General features: G+C 38.9%; 2 protein-coding genes across 6 annotated transcripts; one reads left to right on the top strand and one right to left on the bottom strand.

Moving 5' to 3' along the window:
• Positions 1-150: 150 nt before the first annotated feature.
• On the top strand, positions 151-17,495 carry trpc6b (transient receptor potential cation channel, subfamily C, member 6b). 4 transcript variants are annotated; one of them, XM_079354772.1, is made up of 13 exons: positions 151-232; positions 1,574-1,644; positions 2,312-3,083; positions 3,176-3,358; positions 3,532-3,696; positions 13,501-13,717; positions 14,217-14,444; positions 14,769-15,033; positions 15,177-15,372; positions 15,787-15,993; positions 16,218-16,274; positions 16,607-16,682; positions 16,765-17,495. In XM_079354772.1, exons 3-13 carry the CDS (start codon positions 2,334-2,336, stop codon positions 16,911-16,913), a joined length of 2,493 nt encoding a protein of 830 aa, XP_079210898.1. In that variant the 5' UTR covers positions 151-232; positions 1,574-1,644; positions 2,312-2,333; the 3' UTR covers positions 16,914-17,495. The 4 variants fall into 4 exon arrangements, with proteins under 4 accessions (XP_079210898.1, XP_079210901.1, XP_079210899.1 ...); XM_079354775.1 differs by lacking the exon at positions 1,574-1,644 and adding an exon at positions 285-342 and having other exon boundaries at positions 218-232; XM_079354773.1 differs by lacking the exon at positions 151-232 and adding an exon at positions 288-342.
• Positions 4,672-13,264, bottom strand: LOC306830979 (uncharacterized protein). 2 transcript variants are annotated; one of them, XM_079354777.1, is made up of 9 exons: positions 13,006-13,258; positions 11,167-11,233; positions 10,467-10,678; positions 8,012-8,158; positions 7,577-7,730; positions 6,747-6,825; positions 6,324-6,482; positions 6,137-6,232; positions 4,672-5,403 (listed from the first exon to the last, which is right to left on the bottom strand). In XM_079354777.1, the coding sequence occupies exons 6-9, from the start codon at positions 6,795-6,797 to the stop codon at positions 5,092-5,094; spliced, it is 618 nt and encodes a 205-aa protein (XP_079210903.1). In that variant the 5' UTR covers positions 6,798-6,825; positions 7,577-7,730; positions 8,012-8,158; positions 10,467-10,678; positions 11,167-11,233; positions 13,006-13,258; the 3' UTR covers positions 4,672-5,091. The 2 variants fall into 2 exon arrangements, with proteins under 2 accessions (XP_079210903.1, XP_079210902.1); XM_079354776.1 differs by having other exon boundaries at positions 6,747-7,730; positions 13,006-13,264.
• Positions 17,496-18,497: the final 1,002 nt, after the last annotated feature.

Here is an 18,497-nt window from a genome sequence, read left to right as displayed (position 1 = left end):
TTTAGCCTACGTTATCCTAAATACAAGGCCAGCACGTATTCAACAAATGTGCCGATGTCCAAAGTTTCTAAACACACCTCAAAAGCTGGGAGAAACCCGCCCACTGGGCGTGCAGAGGCAATAGCGTCAGCACGAAGCCCCAAGGTGGGACTCAGGGTAAGAGTCAGCCTGACAGGTGGTCAACACTCCCACAGCTCAGGAGGATCACGAGCTGCACTTGGAATCTTTTGAGGTAGTTTTAATTATTATATATATATTTTTTTTTTATTTATTTATTTTTTTAGCTCGTTTCGACTTAATTACATGATAATTGCGTTATTTCGGATCTCAGCCTGGTCAGGGGTAAGTTGATAAGATGATATAAGATTTCATGTAATCATGCATTTTATTGTAAAATAGCTTACTGTTTGGTTGCCTTATTTTTAAATGAGAAATGTTTGATAATGCTCCTAAAGCTTCAGACTTGTGGGAGTGTATGTTTCTCAAACATTTCCGCCTGCAGTATCACATTAGTCAGATGTCCTGTTGTACATCTTCTGTCTAATAGGCTGCACTGATTTCTCTACTTTACATGGCGAGTGAGAAGATTTAACACATTCTGTTATGTCATGTGCACATGAAGAGAACTCCACTAATGAACTGCACAAGAGTTTGATGATCTGCCATAGTTCATCCTTGGAATAGGCTAATGATGTTACTGCCACTTATATATTTTATACATGTCTCCATGGTTACACCACTTTCAATGTATTTGGGATTTTGGACCTTCTCTGGCTAATCAGCTTGACCCCTCTTCATTGTTCTCTTATCTTTACTGAATACAGCCTGAAGCAGGAAAAAAAATGCAGCAAGTTTTACAATATTTAAAACAATATTGTGTGTGCTGGAAGATTGCTCAGTTTTGTAAAATGGTGTTAACATTAACGATGACTAAATGGAGTGATACGCCCCTGAGAAAACCAAGTTATTAAAATGTAATTACTGGACAAAAAGTAGATTTCCTTCTTTGACAATTACAAATAATCAAATTACTATTAAATAAAATTACTGTCACAGAGGTTATAGTCACGGAATAATGGATGGAGTAAACTTTACAGTGGAAACAATTCATACATGTTAGCATTGGTTTGACCTTTGAACATCTCTAATATTGTTCAGTTGTATTCCAGAAATGAACAATAAACCAGTCAGAGGCTGAACGGAAGGACAGAGGCTTTATGGCATCAGATGAAGGGAAGCAGATGATGAGTCTGTGGGTGGTGTCACACATGTAGTTATAATTCAGCTGAGACCAGCTGTCCACTGGTTTCTACTGGTTTAAATTCATTTTGATACTGGCTCGTTCCCCAGGCAGTTTTTGAAATACAGAGAAAGCTGATGTCGGTTTACTGAAGCCAGTAGTCTTCTTAAAATGTATCTTGTTTGTCAGGCATTCACAATACATATATATATTTTTTTTAAACGTGTACCAGAAGAGGGACATGAAATTGTTTTTGCAAACATATATCAATCACACAGTTAAGGTCTATATCCACAATTCCACAATTAATTTAGCAGACGCTTTTGTCCACAGAGACATACATCAGAGAGTACGAACAACACAGGGATCTACAGAAGAGGAAACCAATAGCCAGGTGTCAACAGGTAAAGAACACTTTCTTTCATCAAGTAAGCGATCACTCTAATGATCAATCAATCTGTCAATCCTTATTTGTATAGCACCAATTCATAACAAATGAAATCTCAAGACACTTAACACAAGAGCAGGTGAAATACCTTACTCTTTGTTATATTATCTAAAATATCCCAACGTGAATCCAGCCTGAGGAATAAGTACCATTTTGCAAAGTAACAGTGGTTAGAAAACACTTTCTTTAAGACGTAAAGTAAAGTAAATACAGTATATCATCATTAACAACAACAACAGCTGCTGCTGTTGTTTAGCATCAAAACCAAATAGATCATGAGGGGGGGGGGGGGGGGGGGGGGGGGGGGGGGGTGCAATTCCAAGGCACACAGAGCAGTAAATGTAACCAAAAATGTCAACAAAGAATAAAGTGTCAAGATGCAAGTACAAAGTTGAAATACAAAAAAGAAGGTATAAGTATTTAACTTTGTAATTTTCTATTTTAACTTTGTACTTGCATCTTCAGAGGAGAAGAGTCTACATAGAGAGTTGTTCTCAATGTGGGATCAGATGCCTTTCATAGGCAGTCTGTCGAGGGCGGGAGGGAGCATGAGAGAGTTGATGAAAGGAGGAGCTGTTTGCTTTGGATTTTATTACATCTACATTATGTTTACTTGTCTTTAGATGAAGAAATGAAGAGAGAGCCATGATGATGGCACGGCAGGTTGTGTCCAAACCCCGGAGGCAAGCTTTACGGGGAGATGTTTACCTGTTACATGCTCAGTGTTCCTCCTGCCTGTCATTGACAGAGGAACTCTTCTTAGAGGCTGCCGAATATGGAAACATTCCTGAAGTGAGGCGGATGCTGGAGCAGCTGCCAGAACTGGACGTCAACTGTGTGAACTACATGGGCCTAAATGCACTGCAGCTGGCAGTGGCAAATGAGAATTTAGAGGTGACTAAGCTTCTGCTTACTAAGAAAGACCTTGCTAGGCTAGGAGATGCTTTACTGTTAGCCATCAGTAAAGGCTACATCCGTATAGTGGAAGCCATACTCAACCATCAGGCCTTGGCAGACAGTCAACTGCTGACTAATAGTCCCAGTCAGACTGAGACACATGATGACTTCTTCGCCTATGACGAGGATGGCACTCGTTTCTCTCACGACATCACTCCCATCATCCTGGCTTCGCAGTGCCACGACTACGAGATTGTGCATATACTTTTCACGAAGGGGGCCCGAATAGAGCGGCCCCATGATTACTTCTGCCAGTGCGGGATCTGCAGCGAGCAACAGAAGCATGACTCTTTTAGCCACTCACAATCCCGCATTAATGCATACAAAGGTCTGGCCAGTCCAGCGTATCTGTCCCTCTCTAATGAAGACCCGGTGATGGCAGCCCTGGAGCTGGGAAATGAGCTGGCAGTTCTGGCAAACATTGAGAAGGAATTCAAGGTAGAGTATTTCAGAAACATGTACCTTTTTATTGGTACTGTTGATGACCTGTAAAAGCACGAGGATAAAGATGTTGTCGTTGTCTGTTACAGAATGAATACCAGAAACTGTCCATGCAGTGCAAAGACTTTGTTGTGGGACTTCTTGATTTGTGTCGAAACACAGAGGAGGTGAAGGCCGTTTTAAACGGGGACACTGAATCATGTCAAAGCGCCGACAAAACCAGACAAAACCTCATCAGATTAAAACTTGCAATAAAATACGAGGTCAAAAAAGTAAGCACTTGAGATAAGCCCTTTCACTTTAACGATTGGACTTGATGTAACTGTTTTCTAATCTAATTTTTTTTTCTCGCTTTCCTATCTCTCCAAATCATCCTTCTCCCTTACAAACCCTTCCTCCAACCTTCTCTCTGTTCCTCATACACACACACAAACCAATGATGCAGTTTGTGGCACATCCAAACTGCCAACAACAACTCCTCTCCATCTGGTACGAGAACTTGTCTGGACTACGTCAGCAAACCACAGCAGTTAAAGTCCTCCTTGTTCTGGGAGTAACTGCTGGGTTGCCTGTCCTGTCCTTCATTTACTGGATTGCACCATCGAGTAAGGTTAGTTTAACAAAAGTTTCCTGTTCGCATTTATTTATTTATTTTTTACAAAAATAGTTTGTAAAATGAAAGTGTGTAAGTGTTTTTTTAAATTGTGATTAATCTCAAGCAATGACTGCTCCTGTCAGAGACTTTAGGACATGACGCCCTTGTAGTTCCTGACTATTTAGAAATAATGTGTCAGCTATTTGTTAACCTGGAAGTTTTTTTAAAGATCACCTTGCAGATGCAGAATTGCCCTTTTCCTAACATTTTATGAGAATAACTCACAATAGACAGTTGGGAAAAAAAGCATTACATTGAATTGAGTCGAATGAAGATATTGTCTTGTAATTGCTGTTCATCTGCCATGGCAAACCCTGGTGCCTATATTACCCATAATGCATCTACAGCTAATACACTGTAAAAATGAAAAAGTTAGGAAAACTCAAAATTTCAAGGCAACTTGATTCACTAGATTTTTGAGTTTTGTGGCCAACTCAAATTATTAAATTTTGGAGAAAACTCCCAATAGTTGTTCCAACAAATTATCGTTTGTTTGCAGAACTCAAGTTTCATAGTAACAAAAACTTCAAATCCTGAGTTTACAGAACTCAATTTTCATAGTAACAAAAACTTCAAATCCTGATTTTGCAGAACTCAAGTTTCATAGTAACAAAAACTTCAAATCCTGATTTTGCAGAACTCAAGTTTCATAGTAATAAAAACTTCAAATCCTGAGTTTTTATTACTACAAAACTTAAGTTCTACAAACAAATGATAATTTGCTGGAACAACTATTGGGAGTTTTCTCCAAAATTTAATAATTTGAGTTGGCCACAAAACTCAAAAATCTAGTGAATCAAGTTGCCTTGAAATTTTGAGTTTTTCCTAACTTTCATTTTTAAAGTGTCTCAACTATTTATCTTGTAAACACACAAACAGGTCAATTAACATGTCTATTTTAAACATGGACACAAAATAACACCACACTAGCAGTGTGCAATAGTGTACTTTAGTAACATATTGAAAATACACACATCTTTGAGGTTAGGCTCGACAACAAAAAACAGGCCCATCTCTAACTCATGTCAATTATCTATTGTCAAAAAAACAAACGGGTCAATTAACATGTCTACTTTAAACATGATGCAACAGAATGCAAACAAAATAATGTCACACTAGCAGTGTGCAATGGTGTTTTTCAACAGAAAAACAGGCATCTCCAAGTCATGTCAATTATCTTTTGTAATAATGTAACAAGTCATAATAACATGTCTATTTCAAACATGAACACCACAAAATAGTGCTCTTTATTTTCAACTGAAAAACAGGCCCATCTCAAATGGCTGCACAATAACCATAAAAACATAAATGTGGGTCCTGAGTCCCTAACAAGAACACCCAACTTCTAACTTAGAGCAAAAGCTTTGTTTTCAAGCTCCGGACACGCTGTGAGCAACTAGTAGAAAGCTCCATGAAAATGTGCTGAATAGCCTCAAAAGTGTACTTGAGTTCTTTTGGGAACTCCATGTTCAAGGCATAGAGCAGACCAAAGAGGTAGGCAAATGCAGTGGGGATATCTGGAAGATCTGCAAGAACAATGACCTCTTCCAACACAATGGCAATACTGTTGACTGTGGGCAGTGAGGTAGGTGAATCATCTACGAGAACAGTGAGGATACCCATCTTGACACCTCTGGTCTGCTTGTCTTCTGGATCGGTGTCCTGAAACCAGAAAGTTGTGCCACATTCAGATTGAATACTCGTGTAACAAAACCACATTGACAAGCGTAACACAACACAGTTAAACACTTGTTTATTGAATACTGATAATAGTTTAGTAGCATCATGTGGAGCTGAGCCAATAAACAATACTGAACTCACATTATATAATTAATATTAGCTTTTTGACATTTTACTCAATATTAACATATCTAACAGCCAATCACACAGCGGCAATAGACATAACAGCCAGTCAGTCTGTAGTTCTAGCTTGCTCGCACACACCCATCTTCTGCTGTATAGTGTCACAGGTGACAAAAGTTCTGAAAGAGAGGGACAGCTGGGGGAAATAAAAAGCAGACTGTTTTTGTAATAGTGTATAAGATCATATTTTTATTTGCTGTTCATTATACATTTGTAGATCTTTTCAAAGTTTTCCCATTTCAAATAAATATAGGTTTAGTCAGAGTATATTCTATATGTTGTGATGGTTTATTCAGGCTGAAGCCAATATCAGGAGACTACACTGGAAACATTGTCATATGGTCATAACAATTGATATCATTAAGATGGAAAAAAATGAAACTTTTTCCATAGTGACCTGCTCATGATGTGATTCTAGTTTAATTTTAAAGCACTTTCCTTGCCCCAGACAATAGGCATAGAAGACTAAACAGTAGAGATTACAGATAACATGCACCCTGTAACCCAGGTAAAAGCCCCGTACTGTACTCACCAGGCATGTCAGGAATAGTTTGTCTGAATAGTCCCGAACAAATATGGGCAGACCTTCAAGGCACGTTGTCCTTCGATGCAGTGCAATGTCAGATGTCTGGATCACACAATAAAAGTAAAGCAGTAGATTTTTGGTTAGAGAAGTGATGAGATTATATATACATATATACATACAGATACTTTTATACCTTTTCATCAAGCGTATCCAACAAGTTTCCCATGTCTTGACCAAAGGCTCCCCTCCTGGCACGGTACAGCTTCAGCAGTCGAGAAGAGAACTGGTCTAACGCTGCTCTAAAGGTCTCCAACAGGTCCTTGGTGGTGACACGGTAGAACTCCTTACAAATCTGTACAAAATAGAAATGGATAGATAGATAGATAGATAGATACTTTATTGATCCCGAGGGAAATTCAAGATGGCGCAACATTTAATGAACAAGTTATTTTGTGAAAACCTCCCCTAAAAAACATTCTGATAATTGTTAAATCACTCAGTCAAACACTTTTGGGAATAAACAATTACTCCATATCAATTTGAATATGCCAATGTAGCTTTACAGAACAACATTCAGAATCAAACAGACTATGTATTAAACAAATATCCCTCTTGCCTGTTCTTCAAGAAATAGTGCAGGCCATCTCTCCTGGACTTCTAGGACCATGGGCTGCAACTCCACAATCTCCTTTCTCCTATGGGAGAAAGTGAGGTCCATCTTTTGTCGTATGAGGTCCATGTCTTTGTCCTTTCTTTTCACTGCATCTACCAGGACACATCTTTGGTCTTCCAACGCAGCATCATCGTAGTTTTCCGGGTGATCAGGAACGTGATTGACTTCTCCTCGCTTTGGTTTCTTCAAAGAAAACCTACTCTCATCAGAGTCTTCATCCCTCCCTCTTTTCCTGTTTACAATGACCTCATTGCACCCAGCCTCGCGCAACTTTGATCGATAGTTTCCCAGCTTGTATTTTAAGCTTGTCCATCCATCATAACCCGTGCCACCACCAGGCTCCCTAAGACATGGGTGTTTGCTGATGAGTTCAGCAGCTACTGATTCAATTTGCTGTTTTACAGGGTAGGCTTTCAGGGCAAACATTTCTTGTGCCAGCTTGTCCAATATTTCCATTTTTACATCTCTTGTTACATTTAGACATTTCCCAGTTTTTCCATATACCTCATTGCTCTTACGGAGTTTTAGCTCTACATCATAAGAGAAAGAGGGAATCAGAAAAGGAGTAGGCCACTGTGATGTGCATCTCATATAGGTCTGAATACTACAAGATGAGCTGCTGGAAGAGGATGGAGAACTGAGGCTGGCTGTATCAAGGGATGAGATGGATGAACAGGATGGTGTGTGGGATTCCACGGTATTCCAAACAATGTGTAGGACAGCCCTTTCAGCGGGCAACTCTGCAATGTCAATCAAATTACAAAGTCCATTACCGAAATCCGGGTCTTCATACTGTAAAGCAAATTCTCCATTAAGCTGCAGTTTTTCGCGCAGTTCATTCTGGAGTGCCTCTACAGATTCGGGAATTGTCGCAAGATGAACTTTCCGGATGTACTTGGGGTTCACGTTTACTCGCAACAACAAAGCCTGTGAAATGAAAAACAAAAATTATAATTAGAAAAAATAAACATGGTGCTTTAAGAATACAATAAGTGTTTCCCAATCCAGGTCCCTTGGGCACACTATCCTACATGTTTTAGATGTTTCCCTCTTCCAACACACCTGACAGAAATGATCAGTTCGTCATCCAGCTTTGAGGAAGCATGATAATGACACTCATTTGAATCAGGGTGTTGGGAGAGCGAAACATCTAAAACATGCAGGTAAACTACAATAATCAATTTACAATGCACATCCATAATACATACCATTACACTAAATGCAGCAGACACGTCCTTGGGGTCACCATCCACTTTCCAGCTACTGGGTACACAGCTAATGGATTATAATCATTCAAAGCCTCTGGATCCAGGATTTCTATGTCTGCATAGCCACTCTCAATGATTTGGTAAGACCTGTAATGTTCCATGAACCAAGAAGAGAGCTTTGTAGTAACAAAGAACACTTTCTCACAGTCAACCACAATGTCCAGTATTTTGTAAAAGTCTGGCAGTCCACTGCATTGCCCAGCTGAAACTACCATGCCCTTTACATATCGGGTCCCATACAAAATGACATCTCTGGCAAAGGTCACAGTTTCTTGATGTGGGTAGGTTTTTTCGATCACAGTCCTGAGTTTTTCTGGTAATGAGGATTTTATAACTATGTCAACATTGCCAATGTACAGTTTCCGGTTGAACAGACTTTGGCTATCAAGGTAGTAAGCAAACATTTGTTGATGCTTAGAAGAAAGTGTAAGAAGCACATTCTTGAAATTCATAACATCATGCACAACTTTTTTGAAAAAGCCATGCTTGGCCTCAAATCGAATAGTCCACAAGTCCACTAGAGGTCCAAAGCAGCGTGTAAGATGCACATAATGTTCAATAAAGTGATGCTTCGGCAGCAACTTGAAGTCAGGGAATGTATCAATAAGCAGTTTTCGATGGTCAGAAATTTTTGTCTCCAAGTAACACAGTATTTCCTCTGACAGTGTAGTAGAAAGGACAATTTCAACGATCTCTTTAAGGTCCATCAAAATTTCCCACGTTGGTTCTTGCTCTGGAATACAGCTCCCAACCATAAGAGGTAGTAAACGTAACAGTGCAAAATTTTCATGTCCATTGCCACTGATTTTTCCCTGAGCAAAGCTTGCTTTTGTAATTTGTTGTGGCTTGTTTACCTTGTCAGAAAATTTGTATGGGAACACTTTTATGCGGCTATTCAGTCCATCAAATGTAATGAAGCCTTTTCTCGTAAATTCTTTCAAACACAAACACAGTTCAACAGGGACAACACCTTCAAAGAAATCATGTAAAATGTCTGGAGGAAATCCAGTAACTGGATGAAAGGTTAAATGCCTACTCAGTACACAGGCTTTTTTAACACCACTTACACTGCGTTTGTCACTAGACTTAAGTTCCTCCACAAACGTATTGTGCTGTTGTACAGTTCTTAATGGAAAATCTCTTGCCTCAACAGTTGCAATTTGGTCTCTATTAAGACAACAAAATCTGCAAAATTTTTCTACATTGAAAGATTCTTGAAAGCCTGCTAGACTGTGGGCCCCAAGGTTATCTGCACAGACACAAAAAACAGTTCCCTTTACAAACTTTTCTAGAATGTCAACAAACACTCCATCACTTTCCAGAGACTTTATATCGTTGATCAGCGGAGTAAGAAATGACTCATAACCAAACTGTTTGACATCAGCACTCTTTCCAAGAACAGCCAGCTGAATTAAGGGTAGAGTAGAGTGAAACTTTGCTGGTAAATTGAGCACAACCCAATAGACGGCAGTAATCTTGTGAATTCTTCTGGAGGTCCCCAAAGGATTGCACACCTCAAAATCATCAATGTACAGTCCTAAAGAAATAGTTGGATCTTGCACCCCCAGGAGTTTATTTTCTTTGAAGTACAGACCACCTTGAAAGGACTTGTATTGACCAGGTTGAACTTTCTCATTAAACACCAACTTTTCAGAAAAATCAGGCAGTCTCAATAAATTTTTGAGAACCTCAATGATTGACACATAGACAAAAGTATTTTTATGGGTCCTTCGATAAGTATATTCAGTTGGCTCAATTACAGGAAAGTGCTCCTTAAAATAGAGATTCCTCCTGTGATCAGTGGAAAGTGCACCTTTAGCTTCAGTAGTTAAAACTAGTGGATTGGTTTTAAATACTGTATCATTAATTTCATGAACAACACAATCATCTATTTTGATATTATGCTTAGTAAGCACCTCTTTAATTATTTGAAGTGAATGACTTTTAGAAAAGTGTAAAATGTCATTGAATTCTTCAACAATTTTCTGTAAAGTACTTTTGGAAACATGCAATACTGACTGCAAGCATAGAAAAAGAGATGCAATTTTATGTTCTAGAGTCTCACATTCTACACGCTCTTCATTAATGTGCGAACAGGAATCTTGATTTGAACTCTGTGATGTCACTACCTCAGCAAAATTGTCTACTGGCTGGTCAATGGTAAGAGTCTCAATGGCACAGTTTTCATTTTCAGAGAGTACTCCTGAACAAGTCCTAAACTCCTTTGTATTCTTGTGCCTTCTACTTCTGTGTGAACTGAAGGTATTACGATTGTTCGTTTTAAACCCACACTGCCGGAAAGGGCAATGCACAGTCTGTTTATTTTTTAAATGATGTCCAAGATGAGTGAAAAAAACACGCTGAGTACAACTTTCTCTAAATTCACATAACTCACAAAAAAAGGTTGATGTTTCCTCCACTCTTGCAGTCACGCAATGTGACCTGGTAAGGTGTGATTTTAAGGCACCGTGTGTTTTGAAGGTGCACACACAGTCACTGTACACACAGGGCCAATTTGCCCTTCCTCCGTGTCGTAGTCGATGGTGCCTCAACAGACCTTCTTGACTTGAGCTGATGAAATCGCAGAATCTGCACTTCATAGGTTGGCTGCAGTGAGAATGGTAAAAAAAAGAAAAACTGTATTTACTTTCTAAGGAATTGTACACCAAAACATACATATTAAAACATGATGTTCTTTATACTTATAATCAGGGTGTGTGTATTTAGTCTCTTGTCACTCTTAAAAAATAATGCAGTATAATATAACAGACCTGCAAAGAATATTATAATGTTCTGTTCATATTGAATCACTTTGTGAGGTGATGAATCATTTTAATGGTCCTTTTAGAGGCTGCAGTTCATGGCAGCCTCTTGGCATTCTTGAACTGTATTGTTCTACACTGAGGTGTTCCTAATATTCCGTCCATCACAATTTTATAAATTAGGGTTGACAAAATAGGAACACTAAAAATATACAATACACCACAAACTGCAGCAAAACTTACAAAATGTTATATACACAACCTGCATTTGTTTTGAATCTATATTACACATTTACTTACACAGCTTGTTGGCATGTGAAGCTACTTACTTACCTATGGCCAATAAATCAGGGTTCTAGTTGGCGTCATCTCAGAAGTCCAGATCTGACCAAATATGGAGCTAAAACAGACAGTATAAGTTGTCATTGAAAATAACAATGACACACACACCCACATAGCATCTGACCTATTTAGGGGCAGGCTTGAGGCCTGCAACAGTAAAATAAAATTCCTCGTTGGAAAAAAACAGGGGAAAAGAGCTCACCATGTTTAGGTTCTGAGTAAAGCATTTGACATGAAATATTCTATATACCTCATTAATTATTGATGTATGTACAGGTGAGGTCCAGGTAATCACATTAATGTATAGTGATGTTTGTGCACCTGGTCAGACTGTAAATCTGACGTTTGAGGACAAACAGCCAGTATGTATGTGGAATGAAGGCTAATCTATTTTAGTAATGTTAATATTAAAACTGTAAACCCGTCCATCCCTGTTTATGAGGTATTCAGATGAAACACATGGTCCTATAAAACAGTCCTGCATCACGTGGTGTCCTCGACAAGGTTCAATAAATGTTCAATAATTAGTCACTAAGTTTTTGTCCATCCACTGAGAATAAGACAAGCCTGCCCCTCAATAGGTAAGCTGCAGGCTGCAGCAGGTAGCAGGCGAGCGTGTATGATGTAGCCACAGCAAACTACGCTGAACAAAATGAGCTAGGGTCACACCCAAGGCTGCCCAACTACGGTTCGGGAGCCGACGAAACTGTATCGGTAACAACGTGGTACAGATCAACTGAATAACAAACTAAAACTTGTGAATGCTGCAAGTAGTTAAGTCAAAATCAGAGACTCCGTGTTAAACTAATGTCGGTTAAGTGTTGACAAAACAGTTTTATTCGCTATAAACTATGTAACTGTATATAAGCCCCGGTTGATGTAACTCGCCGCTATCGCTGGACTCCCGTAATCCCAGAGACCATACACCCCGTGAAATTTAGCCTAGCTAATGTCTGTTGCTAATTCACCATGATAAAGCCATTTTTGGCCGCCCTTTAATAAGTTACATTGCAGTAAGTATGCGTGTATGAGCTCTGGTCAACTTAACACATTAGCTAGCATCAGCCACAACCTAACACATTAGCTAGCGTTAGCCACAACCTAACACATTAGCTAGCATCAGCCACAACCTAACACATTAGCTAGCGTTAACCATAAAGTAACATATTAGCTAGCGTTAGCCATAAAGTAACACATTAGCTAGCGTTAGCCATAAAGTAACACATTAGCTAGCGTTAGCCATAAAGTAACACATTAGCTAGCGTTAGCCATAAAGTAACACATTAGCTAGCGTTAGCCATAAAGTAACACATTAGCTAGCGTTAACCATAAAGTAACACATTAGCTAGCGTTAGCCATAAAGTAACACATTAGCTAGCGTTAGCCATAAAGTAACACATTAGCTAGCGTTAGCCATAAAGTAACACATTAGCTAGCGTTAACCATAAAGTAACACATTAGCTAGCGTTAGCCATAAAGTAACACATTAGCTAGCGTTAACCATAAAGTAACATATTAACTAGCGTTAGCCATAAAGTAACACATTAGCTAGCGTTAGCCATAAAGTAACACATTAGCTAGCGTTAACCACAACCTAACACATTAGCTAGCATCAGCCACAACCTAACACATTAGCTAGCGTTAGCCATAAAGTAACACATTAGCTAGCGTTAGCTACAACCTAACACAGTATACAAATATGAGTAATAATGCGTTGGTAAGTTATGTTGCTTTCTTAACTATGTCACAGTGCAGGTTTACATACCGACAGCACAACGAATTAAGTACATTTCTGAACATAAAGTTAACGTATTTAAACAAAACATTTACCTTTAATACTTGACGTTGAATGCTCCGCCGAGGAGGACCGGGAAAGAAGGTTTGACATGTGGCGACTGGAAAGTTGTTCAGGAGACCCCGTACATTCAGGGAAGCATGCGCAGTTTTGCGCACAGACTTGACCCTGGCCTCAGTAAGTGTTGGCTGTGATCCAACAAGGCATTTTGAGTTTTGCCAACACATAGTATGTAGTAAGGCCAACCTTTCACAACAAACTTGATAATGTTAGTTGAAATAATTAATATTCCATTGTTTGCACTACAATTTAATATTTTTTGTTCAGATTACTTAAAAATCATTGTAAGGTGAGCAATTTTAAGTTTTCGTTTTTACGGTGTAATACAGTCAAATGATCTGGTCAACCTGCAGCAGAGATGAGTAGCTGGATTCGTAGGTGTTGTGTCATTTGAGGCCAATCATCAGACTTCACTCTGCTGTGTGTGTCGGCAATAAAAAAGAATATGTTGTTCCTGTCTCTTGTTTCAGTTGGGGAAACTCATGTGTGGACCTTTCCTCAAGTTTGTCGCCCATGCAGCTTCCTTGATGATTTTCCTTTGCCTGCTGATCCTGAACGCAGCAGAACGGTTCGGGGGTACTTCACTGCTTCCCAACATGACGACCCATGATCACCCCTCGCAGTTGTTTCGAATGAAGACCACCTCCTTCACCTGGATGGAGATCCTGATAATTTCCTGGGTTATAGGTAATGAGTGTAACCACAACATTATTACCCTTACCTCACCACTCCACCTGATCACAAATAGCTCACCAAATATGTTCTTCTCCCATCTTTGTGACATTCACTTCTGTCTACTTCTCATAGTTTGAATCGAGCTCCAGGCCTTTTACAATCAAGTCTCTCTGCTGTGCATACAGGGCCGAGGATATTAGGAGTCATAAGGAAGTTATAAACTCCCTTTATGCTCTTTTGTCTGGAAATTGCCTGAATAAATGATTATTTATTTCATTTTCATAATAAATTAGACTAAAATGTCCTACAGTTGAATAAAAAAGCATGGTGACTCTTTTACTAATCTCTATACAAGCAAGACGTTTGCATCCAGCATTAATAAGCTTTAATAAGTTCAAGCTTCATTGATCATGTTTGAAGGCAAAGACAAAAACCACATCAGGTATTATTAATTAATCCCAAACATTTTCACTGTCAACCACATGTGCATTATTATTTTTTTGTCTTACAGGGAAGATCTGGAAAGAATGTAAAGTTATCTGGTCACAGGATATCCGGGACTACATCTCGGAGCCCTGGAACCTTCTGGATTTTAGTATTTTAACAATTTTTATGACCTCTTTCATTGCCCGATTAATGGCTTTCTGGCATGCATATTCTGCTCAGTGTTATGTTGACAAGCACTATAACGGCTTGCCCAACATGACCCTGCCTTCAGAGATACAGTATTTCCAGCTGGGTAAGTGTGGACAGAAGAATTCATATAGAAGCCATGATTTTACAAACAAAAGTTGTTATGAGAGGATACACTGGCTTAGATTGATATTCTAGATGTATCTGCATTTTACTGGATAATTATATTTACAAGTTTTAAATTCATGAGCTTCCATTTGGAGATAATCGTTTTCCTTTGCCATATTTCAGATCCAGGACAGAACTGATTTTTTGTTAAATAATCAAGCTAAACACACTTCTACTATGACTTTTATAAATAACAAAAGGTATAGCAAAGGGAAGGTCTACAGAATGAAAATGGTCATGTTCAGCATTTGTCCATTTGCAGCTCGAGTCAACTGGATGCCCTCAGACCCCCAGCTCATTTCTGAAGGCCTCTATGCAATTGCAGTTGTGCTGAGTTTCTCTCGCATTGCGTACATCCTGCCTGCCAATGAGAGCTTCGGGCCTTTGCAGATCTCTCTGGGAAGGACAGTCAAAGACATCTTTAAGTTCATGGTGATTTTTATGACGGTTTTCGTGGCTTTCATGGTGGGAATGTTCAATCTGTACTCGTACTACCGCGGAGCTAAGCACAACGATGCCTTCACAACGTGAGTGACATGCCGTTTGCCGTAAAAGTGATTTCCTTTTGTTTCTTTTGATGAAAAACAATGTTGGCTATGATGCAACAGTTGCTGTCACTATCCATGTGCTTCGCTACGCTTGTACAGTTTCTATCTCTCTATTTCTCAAGGCTTGAAGAGAGTTTTAAGACACTTTTCTGGGCCATCTTTGGTTTGTCAGAAGTGAAGTCAGTGGTCATCAACATGGACCACAAGTTCATCGAGAATATTGGGTATATTCTGTACGGGGTGTACAACATCATCATGGTGATCGTCCTGCTGAATATGCTCATCGCCATGTTTAACAGCTCTTTTCAAGAAATTGAGGTAAGACAGTTAAGTTGAAGTTTACACTGATTAAGAACTCTACTTGATTTTGTATGCTACGAATGATGACCGTGTTGTTCTTTAAGTATAGTTGTTTTGGTATCCTTGCCCCAAAATGCTCCCACTGATACGTCATTGGGTTAATGCTAATGGACATTTTACATATCGGTTCCCACCATCAGTGTGTGAATGTAGGTGTGACCTGCGGTGTAAAAACACTTTGAGTAGTCCAAAAACTAGGAAGCGCTTTACAAGCTCCAGTCCATTTACTATTTATAATTAACAGCAGATTTATTTCAGAGTTGTTATGTTTGGGTCATGTTTTGTATTTGTGGTTTACACTAAAATAATTCACATTTGATGAAATAGAGATTTCACCTGTGTTGCTTCTCTGCGTCTCCTCTGTTGTTGCAGGATGATTCGGATGTTGAGTGGAAGTTTGCCAGAGCTAAGCTGTGGTTCTCGTACTTTGAGGATAGCGGCACACTGACCGTGCCCTTCAACATCATACCCAGCCCCATGTCTATCGTTTCCCTCTGGCTGGGGATAAGGGACCTTCTCTGGGATGGACCTCAAGGCAAAGGCAAAGAGAGTCAACACGAAGAAGTGGAGCTAAACAGGGCAAGGCATCAGGTGTTTTCAAAAATCAAACACAAAAGGCATAGAAGCAAACAAATTACATTTGTCAAATGTAGAAAGATTGCTAAACACATTTGATGTTCTGCTCATAAATTGTACTCTGATCGACAGTGCCCTCTTGTGTCGCATTTAAAAATTTCAATTGTGTTAAAAAAAAAGTGTCCACATAAATTCTGCTCTTTTTTGTGCGCTCTTTTTAATCTCAGCTGAGGCAACAGGAGGATTTGAACATGGAGGAAGCACTTGGTCCATCCCATTACCAAGTAAAACGTTTTTTTTTTTATTTCCTGATGTTGATTAACCTTTCAATGATTAAACTGTCAAATTCTAGCGTTCTCTTGTGAGTTCAGATTTTTACTCATAAAAACACTAATGATAAAGGCTATAACGTGTTCCTCTTTACACACAGAGGACACAAAGCTTATAAGGCGATTAAAAGGAGACTTTTTAGATAGTACTTCAAGGCGCCACAATAATGTGAGATAAATCTATAGTATGAATGATCAAACATTTGAACTGAAACAAGTGAACAGCTGCCCTGATTTTCTTAAAAAAAATGAGTTTCAGACTAAAATGACTATTTCCTTTGTTACAGAAGATCATGAACCGCCTAATCAAGAGATACATCTTAAAAGCCCAAAGGGACAAAGAAAATGAAGACATTAACGAAGGTAAGTTTGGCGGCACTTTTAAATGTCTGGATCGACAAATGAGAGCTATAAAGTTGGCCCTGTTTCCCTCACTGTGCCACAGGTGAACTGAAAGAGATTAAACAGGACATCTCGAGTCTCCGCTATGAGCTCCTGGAAAGAGAGAACCATGACATGGAGAAACTGGCGAAGCTCATCAGGCATCTGGGAGACGTCATTCACATCCACCAGAAAGAAGATCAAAAGAATTAGATTGTTTTTTTTTGTTAAAATGAGGAGTTAGTGTAATGTATTTACTCGACACAGTGCACTTTGTTCTGTAATCTAGCATTCACTCAGGGTCAAAGACCCTTTTTTTGACAAGTTAGCAGATAGAGAAATAGAAAAAATCTGTATATGAAACATTTTATTTTATCTACATGTTTGAGTATATACTCCCTGTACCAACACTGTTCATCACATGTTGGTGCTAATGGAACGTTTTTCCTTCACAGGCTCTGCTGTGTTAATATGCACTACTGACTGCCAACGTGTGACTGTGCTGCCTGTTACCAGCTGTTTATGGGGTTTAAGGTTGATTTAGAGGCTTTTGTCCCAACTGCAGTAGAAACAGTGTTCAGACAGAAACAGCGTATTGTTAGCTGCAGACTCATAAAATCCCACATAACAGAATAAATGAAATCTCTTTAGTTAAAACTGCACTTAGAGACATATTTTATTCTGTAATGTAACCTCAACAGAACTTGAGTTTTTATGTGTGGACATTATCATTCAATTGTTGATCTCATAATCCTAATGTTTAATGAATACCATTAAAATCTGTTTATTCAACTATTCTCATTGTCTCTTGAGGGTTTATGGTTAAAACCATTAAGGCAGACGCTGTTTGGCTCTTCCACACTTGCTTTGAAGCAAGACTAATGTCTCAGAACAGTCTGACCTTTCAGGTAGACAAACAGCTCACCTCCATCTGGGGAGTGAAAAGCAGGCCTGTCAGGACCCTGAGTGAAGCTGCTATACAGGCTTTAAAGCAGGAAATCAAAGGAACACTGATGAGTCATTCCAAGAGCGAAACATGAACCTAAAAAAATTTCTATGCTGGAAATCATGTTGCCCAGTGCATGACTGCTCCATTAAATATTGGATCGGAAGCCGACTGTAGACTTGCACAACAGTTGACGGATGATAATGGTTGTGATTACTGTCACGTTTACAGATTACAGGCATGTAAGAAAAGTAGGCCATTACACACAGTGTAGATGTGATAGTGACACTACTGTCTAATAATTATGTAGGCCACAGCACGAGCATTTCCGCTGATACAAAAACATGACGCACGACAGAAGGGTCAAGGCCTGTCAGAGCATCATAACTACATGCATCATTTTCACCCATTCTCTTCAGATTCACTTTAAGAGTGTAATCTGACTTGGATAAGATAAATATGATCGAGATAAGTGGAGCCCAGCATGCTGTCACTATCCAAACTTTTTAAAACAGGATACCACACAGGCTTCTTGTGAGTCCCTCAAATTCAACACTTTATCACTTCACTGTTTAATATTTGGCATTATTAGTTATTGGTATTTGGTTTAGTATTAAGTTTTGACTGTGACCTTTCATGACACTTCATGAACTTAACAGAACAAAGCCACTATATTATTATAAATCTGTTTATTAAAATACTTTGTAAATGGTGAGAATGAACTTTGGACTTAGTAGGTTGGTAAGGACGATCATGAACCCTAGTTCATAATTATTGAAAAACTGAACGTATTTTTTATTTTATTTTATTTATTTTTTATAATTTGTACTGTTAAATAATCAGGTGACAAG

The sequence above is a fragment of the Symphodus melops genome (genome assembly GCF_947650265.1).
Source record: "Symphodus melops genome assembly, chromosome: 10".
Taxonomy (NCBI): Eukaryota; Metazoa; Chordata; class Actinopteri; order Labriformes; family Labridae; genus Symphodus; species Symphodus melops.
The sequence above is the reverse complement of the archived record's forward strand: the minus strand, read 5'-3'. Positions and strand labels throughout refer to the sequence as shown.

Excerpts from the sequence above, each read along its gene's own strand:
- trpc6b (XM_079354772.1), top strand. The coding sequence starts at position 2,334 with ATGATGATGGCACGGCAGGTTGTGTCCAAACCCCGGAGGCAAGCTTTA. Across the intron at positions 3,359-3,531 it reads TAAAATACGAGGTCAAAAAA|TTTGTGGCACATCCAAACTG; the intron begins GTAAGCACTTGA and ends CCAATGATGCAG. Across the intron at positions 16,683-16,764 it reads AAATGAAGACATTAACGAAG|GTGAACTGAAAGAGATTAAA; the intron begins GTAAGTTTGGCG and ends ACTGTGCCACAG.
- LOC306830979 (XM_079354776.1), bottom strand. Across the intron at positions 6,233-6,323 it reads TGGATACGCTTGATGAAAAG|ACATCTGACATTGCACTGCA; the intron begins GTATAAAAGTAT and ends TGTGTGATCCAG. Across the intron at positions 5,404-6,136 it reads AACTATTCCTGACATGCCTG|GACACCGATCCAGAAGACAA; the intron begins GTGAGTACAGTA and ends TTCTGGTTTCAG.